Source organism: Erithacus rubecula (genome assembly GCF_903797595.1).
Source record: "Erithacus rubecula genome assembly, chromosome: 4".
In the NCBI taxonomy this organism is placed as follows: Eukaryota; Metazoa; Chordata; class Aves; order Passeriformes; family Muscicapidae; genus Erithacus; species Erithacus rubecula.
Window position 1 is genome coordinate 23,042,091 of NC_136686.1, and position 15,361 is coordinate 23,057,451.

Below are 15,361 nucleotides of genomic sequence, written 5' to 3' on the forward strand. Positions count from 1 at the left end.
AATAGCCCAGCTTAATCTTTTTTGTTCTTTTTCCTTAAAGTAATTGAAATAGCAGTTAAATCCCTTCTTGACCTTTAGTGCTCTTGCCACCAATAAATTCATTTCAGTCATTGTGGTGGGCTGAAGAGCCCAAAGAAGCACTTCAGATACTCTCACAAGAGCTAAAAAGGAAGAATAATCACATCCCTTAATCTGCAGGCTTCTCTGTCAAGCTTCAGATTACTATCAACTTTCTACCTATCTACCATCTGTCTGAGTCATATATTTCAATTTTGTCTATAAAGATACTAAGGAAACCTTTCTGAAAGACTTCATAAAATCAAGATAAGCTGTGACTGCTGTCTTCTAGTTCATGGAGTCAGTCCCTGCATCACAGAAGGCATAGTTTGTCAGTGCCTGAGGAGAATGTGCTCCATAACCTTGTTGAGACTGGTTAAGGTGAAGATGAGTGCAATTTTTGCCTGTTTCCTGTAATCAGAATGGACATGACCTCTCAAAGATGATAGAGTATGGTCTTCATGGGACACCACTGAGTTTTGTGGTCCTGAAATGCATCCCATCTGCTCACATGCAGGTGTGTATTTCCAGCTGGCTTATGTGAGACTTCAGCCAATGTAACACCTACTGTAGATGATCCTTTGCTTGCCCAGGCTCTGACTGAAATCAGAAAAGCTACTGGCTACTTCAGGCATCAATCAGAGACTGCAGAGACATGAAGGTGCTTTATGTGGAGAGACTAGTTTGGATATTAGGAAGCAGGTTTAGAGCTCTGCAGTGATGGATAGATCTTCCTAAGAAGCAAAGAGAATTGGGCAGAATTTGCTACAACACAGGAAATTACTTATTCATTTGAAATCGGTCCAGTAAGTGAGGGCTTGCCTGTGAGGACACAGTGGGAAGTTCTGTTTAAAGCATTCCACAGTTATTTTATCTTGAGTAACCTCAAAGTTTTTAAAAATCTGTTTTAAAAATGTCATTTGTCCTCTTTAAAAGCTTTTTGATTTTCTTGAGGTGTGCACCCTTAAAGTCAAGGTTGTGATAAGTTCACCTCAAAGCTTTTGCCCCCAAAGTAGCAAATTTTCCATCTTTGCTGTTTCTTTAACGTAAACTCAGAGGGTTGTTCTCATGAGCACAGTTGAAGGAGAGGAGCCAGCTCACAGAGGAGCTGCAATGGACTATGGTTGCCTTCACTTGGTATAGCTGGACAGTATGTTCTTTGGCACTTAAGATTTAATACCAAGATCAATCTTGTTTAAGACTAGTGAAAAAATACTTTTCCACTTCATATTAATTTGGATTAACTGTTATTCACAGGAATAAAATTTACCTATTATGATGCCTAACATAGTTTTTATAAGTCTGAGGTTTTGAATTGACAAAATATTAACAAAATGTTGCTATGGTGTTTTTGTTGGGCTGCTGAATTACCTTGGTTATCACAAGTTTGGGGTTTGTTTCTTTTTTTTGTTTCTGAGATGACTTCAGGGAATAATGCATTATATTTCTCACATGCTCTAAAAATAGTACAAATATTGCAAGTTTGGCTGATTCGGTTTGCTATGGGACCTGCTGTGAATACTTTGGGAGCATTTCTGATGAAATTAGGTGCCAGCAGTCAAAATCTTGAATAATAATGCAATCAGGATACAGTGTCCATCTATGTGTCTACAAATAAGCTGAATTCGTCTGGAAATTTTTGTATTTGGACCCCATTTCCAATTACGCTGGGAATAATTTTGAACTATTAAGATCATGAAAGCCTTTGCTTTGATTTATTAGTAGCTAAAACAACTAAGAGGTGCTGTGTAATGTCAAATTTCAACTCAATTTTAAAAGTTGAAGCCAATGTCTTTTAACACTTGTCTTTAAATTTCACTGCTGTTGTAAGCGGTACAAAATTCTAAGTTTCAGTTAATAAGGAATAATATGACAGCTCTTGGAAAATTCGAAGTAGTTTTACTTTGACTCTCTCTAAGGAGAATTGTCTGTTTATGTGGAGATTCTTGTATGGATAAAATATATGTAGCCATTAGTATAATTGATTCCTTTGGGTGTTTTCTTCTCTGTTACTGTATTGGGTAGTCAATTACATCAGAGTAGAGAGGATTTTACTGTTTATCAGAGACATTTAACATAAACCTGTTTTTGTAGTGAGCCATTATGTTGGTTTTTCTGGGAAAAAAATCAGTTTGCTAATGATTTTTATGTTAAAACAAAATCTGTGCCTCTGTTCAGGAGATATTCTTAGGATTTTTGGGAGCTGTTTTGTCTTATATTCAGCTGACACATTTTGGGGACAATGTACTACCCTGGTCTATGATTATCCCTTAAGAGGGAAGAACTGAAAATTTAACATATTTTAAAGAAGATTTTACTTTCATTGAAAAGGAATTTGGATTTTTGAGTTCTCATTCTCTTTTTTCCATCCTTCTTACCACCAAATAAATCAGTACCAGTCTAAAAACCAGTGAAATTCTTCAGTATTATATCCTTTATTTGAAGAAAAAAAACACATGAATGTTGCTTTTGCTCTGGATCTACTGTTAAGATCCACCACAGAGACGGGGTAACTGAGGTGCTTTTTAACATATCCCTTGGGGAGGATTAGAGTGAAAGGAGTGGCAGGTATATGTACATATATATAAATATGTGTGTGTAGGTATATATATTTTAGAACAATTAAGTTGCAATTGAAATGTATAATGTAATGAAGTGTATAACTGAAATGAAAATTTAACCCTTTTAGTTATTATCTGTTGTAATATGACATTATAAAAGCATGAAAATATCACTGAAGAAAATATATAAGGAAGAGAAAGAAATTATAAGAGTAGCTAGCGGAGAGGAAGGATATCACCACCCATTATTTTTGCATTTCAGGAGCACTTTGCACTTCCGATGTCCATTGGTTGAAGAGATGGTCACAGTCTTGATCTGTCAGAGCTGGGGGAAACCATGAAACAACCACTTTAAGGGTTAATAGATGCCAGGTTTGGGTGGGAATGCCCAGGTACCTCCCCTCTGGGGGAGAGTTTCAACACTTTAGATCATGTGCAGTCTTCAGCACACGTGGTCACAGCACAAAGCCTGACAGAGTTCAAGAAGTATTTGGGCAATTCTCTGAGGCATGTGATGTGATGTGAGCTGAAATCACATGCTGTGCAGGGCTAAAAGGTGATCTTGATGATCCTTTGGGTCCCTTCCACCTCAGCTTATTCTTTGATTCTGTAGTTTGAAATAAGAGATAGGTGTACTTGTATAGATACTTTCAGTGATAGCTATCTGATAGAAGCTCCTTTTGAGATTGGCTTAAGTACTACAAAATATAAAGTCCAGACTGTGTAAGGATTTCTGAAGTCAGGTCACTGCTGGGTAGAGGAATTCTAAAGCCCTCCAGGAAGCTGTGGAAAGTGGCTTCTCGATAAGGCACTCTGGAAGAAGTCAGTAAAGCTTTTGCTGACTAAACTTAGACTAATAAAGCTATTGAACATTATTAAGGGAACCAAAAGGGTTGCAAAGGATAGTCAAAATTCACATACAGAATTTTATCTGACTTGTGAAACTTGGGAAAGCCTGGAGTAAGGTGGATTCAAAGGAGAAATATTCTGCAACTGAATTTTCTAGGGGATTATTTACACAAATATAATGGCTTTGTATCACTCAGTTCCACTCAAATATGAAGGATTACTCACTGTTTCAGGGTATTAGAGTACAGATTGTTTATGTGTCACCCAGGTATATTTTCAAAGATATGCCACATCCAATGTCTTAAAATAGCTACCACTGATACCATGGCAACACAGGAAAACATTTCCAAGCAACAGATTAAAAAGCCTGATTTCCTTCCCAAGGCATCTTTAGCTACTGCTGCATAGGGAACCCTTCCATATATTCATGACACAGCTAACTAGTCACTAAACCCCAGATGTTTTCTATAAAAATTGATTCTGAAAAAAAGTGAAACTTGAAAAAATACTAACAAGGTAAGCTTTACAGATGTTAAATGAAAGTATTAGCTATTGAAGTTATGGTATTTTTCATTCATAAATGTAGCAAGAATGTATTAAAACCTGGAACCATCTTACATTTGTATTTTTCTCGATGTGTACAAAATATGGGGCTAGAATTGAGAATGCCAAAGTTTTAATGCACATAATTAAAACACACTCTAGGTTTGGGTTTTGGAAATTATTTTGGTGACAGCTGTTTTTGTTTCCTGGAATTAGAGAACATTTTTCTTCCCCACTGCCCCCTGCTTCCCCTGCTTCCCCCAGCAAAATCCTGCTTAGTCAGGGGACTTTTTTTGAAAAATAAAAATTCAAGGAACAGTGAATTACATGGTCACAGAAGGTTTAGTCTTTACCATGAAGAAAAAAGGTAGTTTAGTAGTTATCAGTTTTGTTTGGAATAACAGAAGTAGACTGAAAATCTACAATTTTGTGGGAGATAGAGGCTAAGGAGGACCTGAAAAAGGTTATTTGTGTTTTAGTACTATTTTGATGAAGTTCACAATATATACAAAGAGAAAAAGTAGGGTGGAAAAATGAGGAGGGTAATAAAGATTAATTTCCACTGAAAAATCTCAGAAGAAAAAATGCCATTTCAATCCATTGAATTCCATATTCAGTCAAAAGCAGCCATTAGGTTTGGGGTTAGGATTCAGAGATTCCACAAAGCCTGCAGCTCCAGGGACACCAGGGCTGGAAAAGAGCAACATGATGCTGCACCAATTATGCTGCTTCCACACCTTTCTGATCTGGCTCATCCTAAGGAATTTAAGTCAGGCTTATTTTTCCCATTGACGTTAAAGTTTGCTGTTTTACGAAGACCATATTTTACTGTAAAGCTTTGTGAAGTAAAATATGAATACTAACACACTAAAAATTGAAGTATCATTCTTAGAGATGAAAATCTATGGACAGTCTTATCTTACAAGTATTGAAGAAGCTTTTCCCATTCTCTTGAACTTGCTTGCCATCATTTGTGCACATACAGAGTTAGCAACTGTGAAAAGGATTTTAACTTTATCTTTCTTGTACTGCCTTGTGTATATATTCTATAAATACCATATCAATAAAAAAGCTGATATTTTGTTGCAATACTTGCAACACTTTATTAAATGTGTGATGCATTCTTTTTTGGAAGTTAGGTTAGAGGTAAAGTCTTTGCTATTTAGCTGATATCCTCTGACATTAGACACCAGTGTAACTTCAGTTCAGCTCGTTGAATGATTACCTAAATTTCCCCATTTTGTTAACTGTTCATAGAAGGAATTCTGTCTGATTGGCTACTCTGTACTGAGTTATATGGGGATTGCTTCATGCACTGTTGAACACTTGAGCTGTTTACTGTGAAATGTTCCATGGAATACTTAAAATGTACTTAAAATGTTTTTTGAATATTTTTTGAGATTTATGCAGTTTAGAGCAGCTGTTGTATTGTTAGATAGAAGCACAATAAGGTATTTAGTGAGCTTATATATCTGAAATAGTTGCAGGCATGAAAAGAATTTCTAGTTTTTTAAAATATAGCCTGTAAATATGTGAACATTGTTGCAACATATATTAATCCTAAAATATTTTAATGAATGCTTGAGAGCAGACTGGATGTGAAAAAACAAATAGAACTTAAAGCAATATTGTAGATGTGTGGTCAACTTTTGATATATACATAAAGATCCTTTCTAACTTAAAGCATTAGTTTCCCTCTCCTTTTCTCCTGCTTTACAGTTTCAGTAATTTAAATGAAGATGGTGTTTTGACTGATAGTATTTTTCAAGGATAATCAGAATTATGCATGAGTACAGTGCACTGATATTGAGATTGTAGCTGACAGGGTAGTAACTTTAACTTGAATGAATGAATGACTAGTTTGCCTGGAGGACAGGGTATTAATTTGTAGGGATTTGCTTGAAAAGATAAAGTATTTAATCTTTCTAACTCAGTTTGCAAATTTTTATTTTGAAATATTTTAACATACATATTAGAAAGACTAGTGAGAATCATACAATAGAAACCATGTTAGTTGTTTTCTTTGCAAAATGATATATTTAATAAGTTCTTACTACCATCCCTGCAGTAGAAATATCCATGTATTCCATATACTCCATAATTAGACTTGAAGTTAATTAATACTTTTGAGTTTGTCATGAGGCATTTACAAATTCTTAGTACATTCCTAGTGCTGAAATCAATTGCAATCTGTTTGGTCAAATTTCATCTTTATTTTTAAAGAATTTTCTTTCTCCTTCTACTAATAATCCATAATTAAAATCCTGTTCTTAAATCACAGTTCTCAATCTGGTATTCAGCCCCCAAGAGCCTCTGGCGTTCCTCAGGGCTAAAAGGAGAGCAAAGTTTGAGGTTGTCTGCAGAGGATTCTTGCCTGCTTGCTATTACTCTCTAGTGGTCAGCTGAGACTGGGCACTACTTCCAGAAAGCCAAAGGCTGTTACGAGTTGTGGGGAGGGTTCTTTATAGTTTTTGCTTTTTCTTTGCTTAACTTTAATGGAGTGAATTCTACTTGCATGTATGTAACTCTGAATGTTGGTAAGTTTTTTGCTGTCCCCTCTTTTTTAACCCCATTACATGATTTATTCTAAAATATGCTTCTGTTACCTTCCTGTGCTAAAAAGCCAGGATCTCAGCCAATTTGTGGGGTTTTTTTAAAGAAAGCTGTAATTCTTATTCACCATTCTAAAAAATCAGCTGACAATGTGTTAATGAAAACTCTAAACATTTAGAGTTTGTGTACATTTAGAACTGATTATTAAGAACATCTATAAAGTAATCTCTGTACTTCAGATTTCCCACATTTGCATTAATGTTAAACATGAATAATTGTCTTGTTATTCAAAATACAAATGATACTGAAACTGAGCACAGATTGTGATGCAAATGCTTCTTGGTGTTTTGAAGAAACAAGCAAGAGTCTTTGCAGCTGCTCTTTTCTGGAAAACAAACATTCTGCCTCACAGCAGAATGGTCTTTCAGAACTGGAATAAACAAATACACATTGTTCTGTGGGATGTTTGAAAGATGTTTGGGATAGAATAAGAAGATGCTGAGAAGTGGTACTGAAGCCCTGCTGCATGGAATGGCTGCTCGGCCTACATGTTGTGATTCATGGCATGGTGTAGGTATTTGAGTGTGTGCAAACTTTTCTCTTGTCCCTTTGGCTGTTTTTTCAGTGGATTTATCTAAAGGACACTCATTTAAAATTGCTTTGGAAAATGTGAAATTATCAGAAATTCAGCATAAATCAAAAACATCTGTTCCAGGGAAAACATGTTTTTTGAAGCACCACAAGTTTTGGTACCGGATGAGAACATTTAAGTGTTTCTGCTGCATTACTACTGTTCATCTTGCCCAATCCATTGTGTATTCTGTAAGAGGAAAAGCTGTGCTTTTTTTTTCCCCTCCATATTGCAGAATGCCACGACCAAGTCTGGGGGTTTCCCATGTGTCAGTACTTGAAGGACAAAGGCTGGTGCTGTGGTCGCAATGCTAGGATGTCAGCATGCTTGGTATGATTCCCCTCCCTTTCTTTTTTCTATGGAGAACTTTGTCCAGATGTTACAGGATTCATTGTTTTTGGCTTCTGATCCTGAAGCCATGACTTTAATCCAAGAGTCTACAGAAAAACATCATTAATGTTGTAAGCATGATGAATTATATCTTAAAAAATTAGTATTTACCTTCCAGGTTTATATATTTTATGCTTGCTGAAGGCATGAAAAAATGAGTATTGACAGAAATGTATTTTAAGAGTGGACAGAAAGGCCAAAACTTTACTAAAACCTAAACAAGGTAACCCCTCAGGATAATAGTTCTTGGCCAAGGACTTAGGGAGAAACAAGGTAATTGTAGAAGGATTGCAATCAGTAACTCCCCCAATGCCTTCATGATTCATAATATCGAGTGTTCTAGCTGTTTAAAACCTGAACAAGCCTGCCTAGTCCAAAAACTAGAGGAGCTCCAAAATCCTTGTGGTTTAAGAGTCTGAAAACATCTTTTTAACATTGCACCAAGAGATGAAGTACTTTTAAAGATTTAGCCTTATCAAGACAGGATGATGAGCTGTTGTCTAATTTGAAAATACAGATAGGTACTGAAAATTTTGACCACTGTTTCAGTTAGAAGACCTCTTAATTTTTAATTTATTATATCCAGATAAATCACATCAGGTTCTGGCTAGGCTCTGCTGCTAGCTCTGTACCTCCATTACAGAGAAGAGTATAAACTAAAGACTCAGTGTGGACTAATGTATTGAGGTTATGTAAACATGAACTACCATGATAATTAAATGCTATCAGGAGAAAATATAGGAGGACAGTTGTTTAGGATCCATAAGGCTTAAATGTGTTACCCTTGGCAAAGTAAAAGAAAAGAATTGTTCATTTTAGAGATGTAACTGTAAAACTTAGCAGAAGAAAAGTGCTTTCTAAAGGGATTTGCCTTTTCTCTTTTTCATGTCAGTGTCATACAATACCAGTCCTTCCTCAGCTGACATATTAGCTGTTTCCTATTCCATTTCTTTTGGAAAGAAAATCTCTTTTTCAGCAGTGGTAGGAAGATAAATTTTATAAGCAAATGACCCTCAAGAGAGTACTCATCATGCTATATATATCTATTTTAAATTTCTCAGAAATCAAAGAAATTTGGCAATTAAAAACTTTTTGTTTGAATATTCACAAAAGAGTTCTCCTGTTTAACTGGATACATCTCCTGTTATGTTTGTAATTGTCTATATGCATTTTTCTAGGATTTTCCTTGCCATGTAGGATGTAGAAGGGAGCCAGCATAGAGCCACCATTAACCCACATTTCTTGGGCTAATGGCTGGTTTGCTGCTGAGCAATGACAAGCAGAGTTCAAATTGGCTGAATTGCCAAGGGCCAGAGGCGTTGGGCAAGAGTTCCAGTTTCAGAGCCTTACCATAAGTCTTGGAACCCAGATCTATCTCCTCAGCAGCAGCAGATAAACGCTGCTATGAGAGCTTAAGCAGCAAAAGGCAAACCTGATAGCTGGCTTAAGCCATGAATGGAGGAACTGCAACTATGTGGACTGTGTTTGCAGAACCGCGTGGGATACAAGATTAGTTCTATAACAAGGAGGAGGAGTGGGTGATTGTGTAATATGCAGTCTACAGGTGATAATAATCTGTAAGTGGTGAGGTGTTTTTGGTTTGCTACCTAATTTGATATAGAATTGTAGCATTGTTGAAATTTTTGTAGGCATCTTTTCAGCTGTGAAAGAATATTGCACGCTTCTAATAATTCATCGTTCTTTGTCACTATGCATCATAAAAATCAAGTAGCTTCACGTCTCCATCAGCATTTATAGTATATTTATAGTATAGTATGAAGATTCTAGTGAAAAGGAATGCACAGTGTTTTAAACTGCACTCTCTCAGAAGTTACTTTATTTGCCTGTATATCAGCAGTTCAATTTATCTGAATACTAGTGATTAAAACTAATATTGCCCATTAAATTAGTATTTACTTTTAACTAATTAAATATGCGAAGTGTATTATTTTTATTTCAGTAGAAATAGTTGCAAGAAAAATGCATTTGTTTTTAGCACTTTCACAGGAAGCAATCCTCTGAAGTTCTTGTACAATAGAAAGAAAAATAAGCAAATTTTCTATGTGTCTATTTCCACACAGTTGGATGTCATTGCTTCTCCCATAAATAAACCAAAATAACAGGAGTAGCTGCTTATGAGTGCCTAAAGGTATTAACACTTTAAAGTGTGCAAGCTCATGTTATGTCACACCATTAATCTTTTAAAATGTCATCTCCTCTGACTTTTATACAATGTGTTTATAAAATGTTATGATAAAGAATAAACATATCAGCAATTTAATTCCTTGACTCTTAAAGGCTTTGGAGCGAGTTGCAGTTGGCCAAATGGTAAGTAATATTGTTTATTTTAGCCATTCTAAGATAAAATGTGTTTTTCCCCCTTGAATGTTCTTAATCCATGGCCTTTTATTGAACTTCTGCATATCTGGAATCTGAAATACTGGCCTACACTATGTCAAATCCTGATAGATAGCATATGTCATCATGAAATCACATTTTTATTGCTGTGGTTGTACTTAGTGAATCTGTTTTCTTTTGAAAATTAAGAGCCTGAGAAAAAAAAGGCACATCTTAAAATTTAAGGCATTAAACTACCCATCCTTACTTCCTTTGTTATCTTTCAGCTAATACATAAATTCAGTGCAAATGTCCTTCTAATCTCCCTGGTTTGGATCACTCTATCCCAATGTTTTATCAACTAATGTAGAAGTAGACATTGTTATGACAAAAGCTTGAACCTGTTAGAAACATCGTCATTCTCATTTTTAATCCATGTATATTTTTTCCCTGAGAATATTTTGAATTATTGTTGGGCAAGTTATCCTTAAAGGATGGTGGGCACCAATCATGGAAGCATTTAAAAGGCCAGGCTGAGAGACTTTTTTCCATATTCAGTAAGCCCACTGATCCCAGCAGCCTTTTTCTGAATTTTTATTTTTTTTAATTGGCAATCATTAACTGGTTTTTATGCAAACAGATTTTCCATAGCCAAATATATGAAATTTTTAGGTTGGTTTTTTTTTTTTAGCATAGTGCTTTCTGTGTGGTTCAGCTACATCTGACCACAGGTGATTCAGCTAGGTAATTACTCCTTTTGTCTTCAAAACAACTTAGATAATTGTTATTTATTTTGCATATTAGAATTCAGATAATGAACAATGTGTTTTCTTCTGTTGTCTTTCCATCAAGAGAGTCTGGGTTTGTTTTTTTTTTTTTTCCTTGCATTTATGGTTATGTTAAAATCTGACTTTAAAACATAATTTAAACTGGATGCGAGAATATGAGTAAATTGTCGTCTTAAATCTGGTAAAACTGACCGTAAAGAATACAATTCAATAAATAGTTAAGGAAGCCAATACTGATTTTGTTACTCTGGTTTTAATTTCAGTGCCAATTTTAAATCCTTGCTGTTGTAATTTTTTTTTTTTTTTTTTTTTTTTTTTTGCAGCTGCCTACAGAATCATTGTTTTATCGAGCTGTTCTTCAGGTTATTATAGAAGAAATTTATGGTGTCACCAAAAGGTAGGAAGCTCTGAATTCACAGAATACCAGCCAAAGATTGATCTGATTCTCTTCCACATCTGTGTTGTAGAGAAAGTATGTTTTGGAAAGCAGAAGGATGTAGGAATCAGTCTCATCAGGCTGCATATACACATCAATATTAAAATGTAAGATATATTTGCTCATCCTAAGTCCATATCACAAATGCATTGCCCTTCCTTTACCTGTAGCTGGAATAGGCCCTCTTTGGTACTGAGTACATGGGTAAAGCACATCTTCACCTGGGAATACTCAGCAAATGCACTGAAAAGTCAACACATCCTGGGCTGCCCTGTCATGCAGAGGTCCTGGCAGATTTGATACTGCAGAAGAAAAAGGGCATTTCTGTTTGTCCTGAGAAAAACTGCTGACAGATGGCCATCATGGCTGTAAAGAGCTACTCACTGCCTGAGCTACACTGGCAAGTGCTGCGTCCTTGTAGGAGAGGGATTTGAAGAGCTGATGCTGAGGACCTGACATCTACATTACACATTACACTCTTCTGTGGTTGCAGTTATATTAGATTTTATCTTATTCTGTGGGATGTATGTCTGTTAGCACTTGGATCACATCCAGAAGCACACCTTCCAGTTTAATGTAGTTTGAAAATAGCCTGTTTTTTGAGCTCTGATACTAGTTCATGGTGTGAGCCAAGGCTTGAGAGGTGGAGAAAACTATAAAATTAACTTCAGAAGTATACTTCTGATGTAAAATAAGTGCTAATACAAATACCCTTAAAACTTTTGCTAGATATAGAGCCAGACAGCTTACCCTTCAGAAAGTTAAATTCCTGAAAGAAGAAATACTTCTTTATTTTAAAATTGCATAAAATATCACATAAGAAGTTGTGGCTGCTAAATTGTGAAGAAAAATGTGAGGTAGATTTTTCATTTTTTGAAGAAAGTTTTTCACTGGGAAGGTGTGGGGAGAATATATTTCTTGTTAAGTAATTCACTAACTGAAAATTCTGTACCTGAATATTTAACTCCTATACTGCACATCTAGAAGAGAAATGTTAGACTTAGTCAAGAAAGTGAATTCAGACTGAAAAAAAAACCCTTTGTGTTTTATTTCTCCAAGATATTTTAAGCACGGAGAAGAGAATATGAATGGTCTTCTAGGATTCATTCTTCCTATTTTTTTTTTTAAGTTTATGTGCATTATTTTAACATATTTTTTGAAACAACACACGTTTTCATCTGACTTGAAATGCAAGCTATTGAGTTGTGAACAGGACAGAGTTCTGGCATCATTTAAATAAAAACTGAAAGGATAAGAACACCAGGTAACAAGCAGAAGTGGCATTTGCTCAATCCAGTGGTTGGTGTTAAATAAATTACAGCAGCATTATGATGGATTATTGAAGTAATATAGAAGTATAGAAGAAAATGTCTTTCAGTGGAAATAATAATTTTTTCATTCTTATAAGGAAATAAAAAATGTTAATGAAGAAAGTAGAAAGAAACTTCAACTATCTCTCAAAATTTTTGGTAAAATAATAACTGTATTATAACCATAATACAATTATACAGTTGCTGTGACTAGAAGTTACTTCAAGTATTAGCTAGATTGTTTTAAGTGGAAGAGGGTAAAAGGAAAGTTGTTACTAATTTGGCAGTAGTAGCCATCTAACTGATTTGTTTCTCCTGTTAACAATACCTGAATTTCTGTTGTTGGATGTATAAAAGTCTACACCTCAGTACTGTATTTGCAGTGATCGACATGTTGGAAAAACCTTCTCCAAATCATCCTCCTTCGTAGATTATGTCAGACGGTCTCTGAAAAAGCTGGAACTGGATGATTCAAAGGTGAGTCATTAATTAATGACTATATGAAGTTGTTATCACCATATAAGTTCTTAAGTCAGCACCACAATGCAATGTTTAAGCCATTGAGTTGATTTCTGTCTTATATTGCTGTATGAATATTGCATTTGAAGACTTAATACCTTTAGATTAGTAAATGTTAAGGAAATGCATGAAGATTTTAAATCACTTTATTAGCTAGAGAAAAAGAAGTAAATACAAAGTCGAGATTTAAAATCTTTTGGAGATTTTATTTATATTCTTGGGTATCTTATCTTACACTTAGTCCTACAACTGCTCAATTGGTCAACAGATGGCAACATAGCATTAGGCATGGAATACATATGGAGATCACAACTATGTTGTGAGAACAAGTTGTGCAAGGGAGACACTAGAGAGTACTAGACAGATTGTTAACAAATTAAGTACAATCAAAGGAAAAGTGGGAGTGGCAAGCATGTAAAATATTTAAGGTAAATGTTGTTGCAGTTTTCAGTAGAGTAGTGTTTAAAGCCTGTAATCAAAATGTAAAATCACTTAAAATTTGCTAGGCACATCAAAGCATGAGTTAGGAGAAACAGGCAAAACCAGATAAGCAAGTAAATTCAAATGACATTGAAATCATCCTGACAGCATTAAGAAAAGGAATTATGCTTGAAGTGTGCTGTATTTTAGAAGGATTGTATTTAATTCTGTAGTTAGCAAATCACATCTAGCAATTGTAGTTACCTGTTTGCTTTTTGTATGAATAGGCACTAACAAGATGCCTTCACCTCAGCTGGAAGTAAAATTATGTCTTTCTTTATGTCACCCAGAAGCACTAGTGGATTGTTTGAGTAATAATCAGTTCACAAGATCATTGGTTAAACTCTGCTAGTGTAGATTTGTTCACTATTTTCTTCAAAACCAAGAAGCATAGAAAGTTTGTGTCAAGAGGTCTGATTTTAGATATGTTGCCTTCTGCTAAGAAGGGTCTGGACAAATGCAAGTTGCCCTGAGATAAAGATGTCTGTCAACACTACTTCAAGCTGCACATTTATGTGGTTGCTAAAGACCTGATTCAAGTAAATGCTCACTTTTGCTCATGTTTCTCCTCATTTTATGTGCAGCTGGCTGCATACTGAAGACTGGATTTTATGCTGATGTAAACAATATTATTTTTTATTTCCCAGCTATATTGAAATCTGCAGCAGCACAAAACCAGTGCTATTTTGATACTACTGAGAGGAAAATTGTTACTGCTCCCTTAACAGTGGTTCTGACCCTGCAGTTTTCATGGTGGAGTCAGCACTACATCTACACAAATATTGGAGAATGTGTTAAATGCCTCTCTTCAGAAAAAAAAATACTTACATAGCTAGAAATGTGATGAAGCCTAAACATTTGCTCTGAAAGACAACAAAAATCAAAGAGAAATTTATGTGGAATTTGTTTTTTAATGTCTATTTAGAAATGAACAAAAGAGCAGCTGTTCTGCATAGACCAAATGTCCACTTTGTGGACAAAAACTGATGCCTTGGGAAGAATATAAGGTGGGAATAAGCCAATATGAAGTATACTTCCAGAATAATCCAAAATGTCCTTGTCATTCACCAAAAAAAAAAAAAAAGGAGGCAGCCATTGTCTTAATGCATAAATATATTTATAGGTTATATTTAAAAAGCAGCTAAAACTTAGTGACACTGTGTAATACAACCAGAGAACTGTGAGAAAAAATTGTTTCCATATGGGTCTCTGTTTTACATGTGCAAAGATGTTTTCTAAAATACAGAAGTCAAGAACCTGCAAGTCTACAGTCTTTTACTAGGCTTATCAGAATATTAAAAAGAATTTCATTCTATATGATAATAAAAGTAGTGGAAAGGAAAATAGAGGGGTAGAGGCACTGTTTCTAGGAGTCCTTGCCAGGATTTGGTAGCTTGTCATGTGTGGTAAAATCTTGCATGGTTTTTATCACTGAAGCTAAATCTGTACTGTGGGACATAAACACTGTTCAAACTTAATGGTTCATGATAAGCATCACATCTGCTTCCTTTATACACACCAGTACCTCTGTTTCGGATCAAAAGGTAGCCCTGGTGCAATCCAGTCATTTTCCAGTCTGGACAATTGTGGAGGCAGGAGAAGGAGTGCATAAGTGTGTAAGTGAATAGGAGTGCATAAGTATGTAAAACACCTAACCTGCCTTGATACTCATTTTTTTAAGTGTGTGACTTCTGCTAAATATTACACTGATAAAGACTCATCAGGTATAATTATCCAAATACTGAAGTATTTTTAGGTGTTGATTTTAAGTAAAGACAAGTTCTCGAATTGTGCCAGTAATTCATGTGAAGAAAGACCTCTGCTTCTTTCCTTTGTGAAATAGATGTGAAGTTTTTGCCTCTGTGAAGCAAGAATCAGACTATGAGAAGAGTCAGAAATCAGAAATG

The 15,361-nt window shown here is 35.2% G+C and overlaps 1 protein-coding gene across 6 annotated transcripts in view; it reads left to right on the plus strand.

Moving 5' to 3' along the window:
• The window catches only part of METTL25 (methyltransferase like 25), a 44,811-nt gene that overhangs the window by 18,609 nt on the left and 10,841 nt on the right, over positions 1 to 15,361 (plus strand). The window contains exons 6-11 of one of the 6 annotated variants that reach the window (XM_079303867.1): positions 7,430 to 7,524; positions 9,883 to 9,912; positions 11,033 to 11,106; positions 12,839 to 12,932; positions 13,682 to 13,713; positions 14,380 to 14,717. In XM_079303867.1, the coding sequence (XP_079159993.1) occupies positions 7,430 to 7,524; positions 9,883 to 9,912; positions 11,033 to 11,106; positions 12,839 to 12,932; positions 13,682 to 13,713; positions 14,380 to 14,410 (356 nt within the window). In that variant the 3' untranslated portion in view covers positions 14,411 to 14,717. Of the gene's footprint in view, positions 1 to 7,429; positions 7,525 to 9,882; positions 9,913 to 11,032; positions 11,107 to 12,838; positions 12,933 to 13,681; positions 13,714 to 14,101; positions 14,324 to 14,379; positions 14,718 to 15,361 lie in introns of those variants that run through there. The other 5 variants (XM_079303866.1, XM_079303869.1, XM_079303868.1 and 2 more) reach the window with 5 other exon arrangements.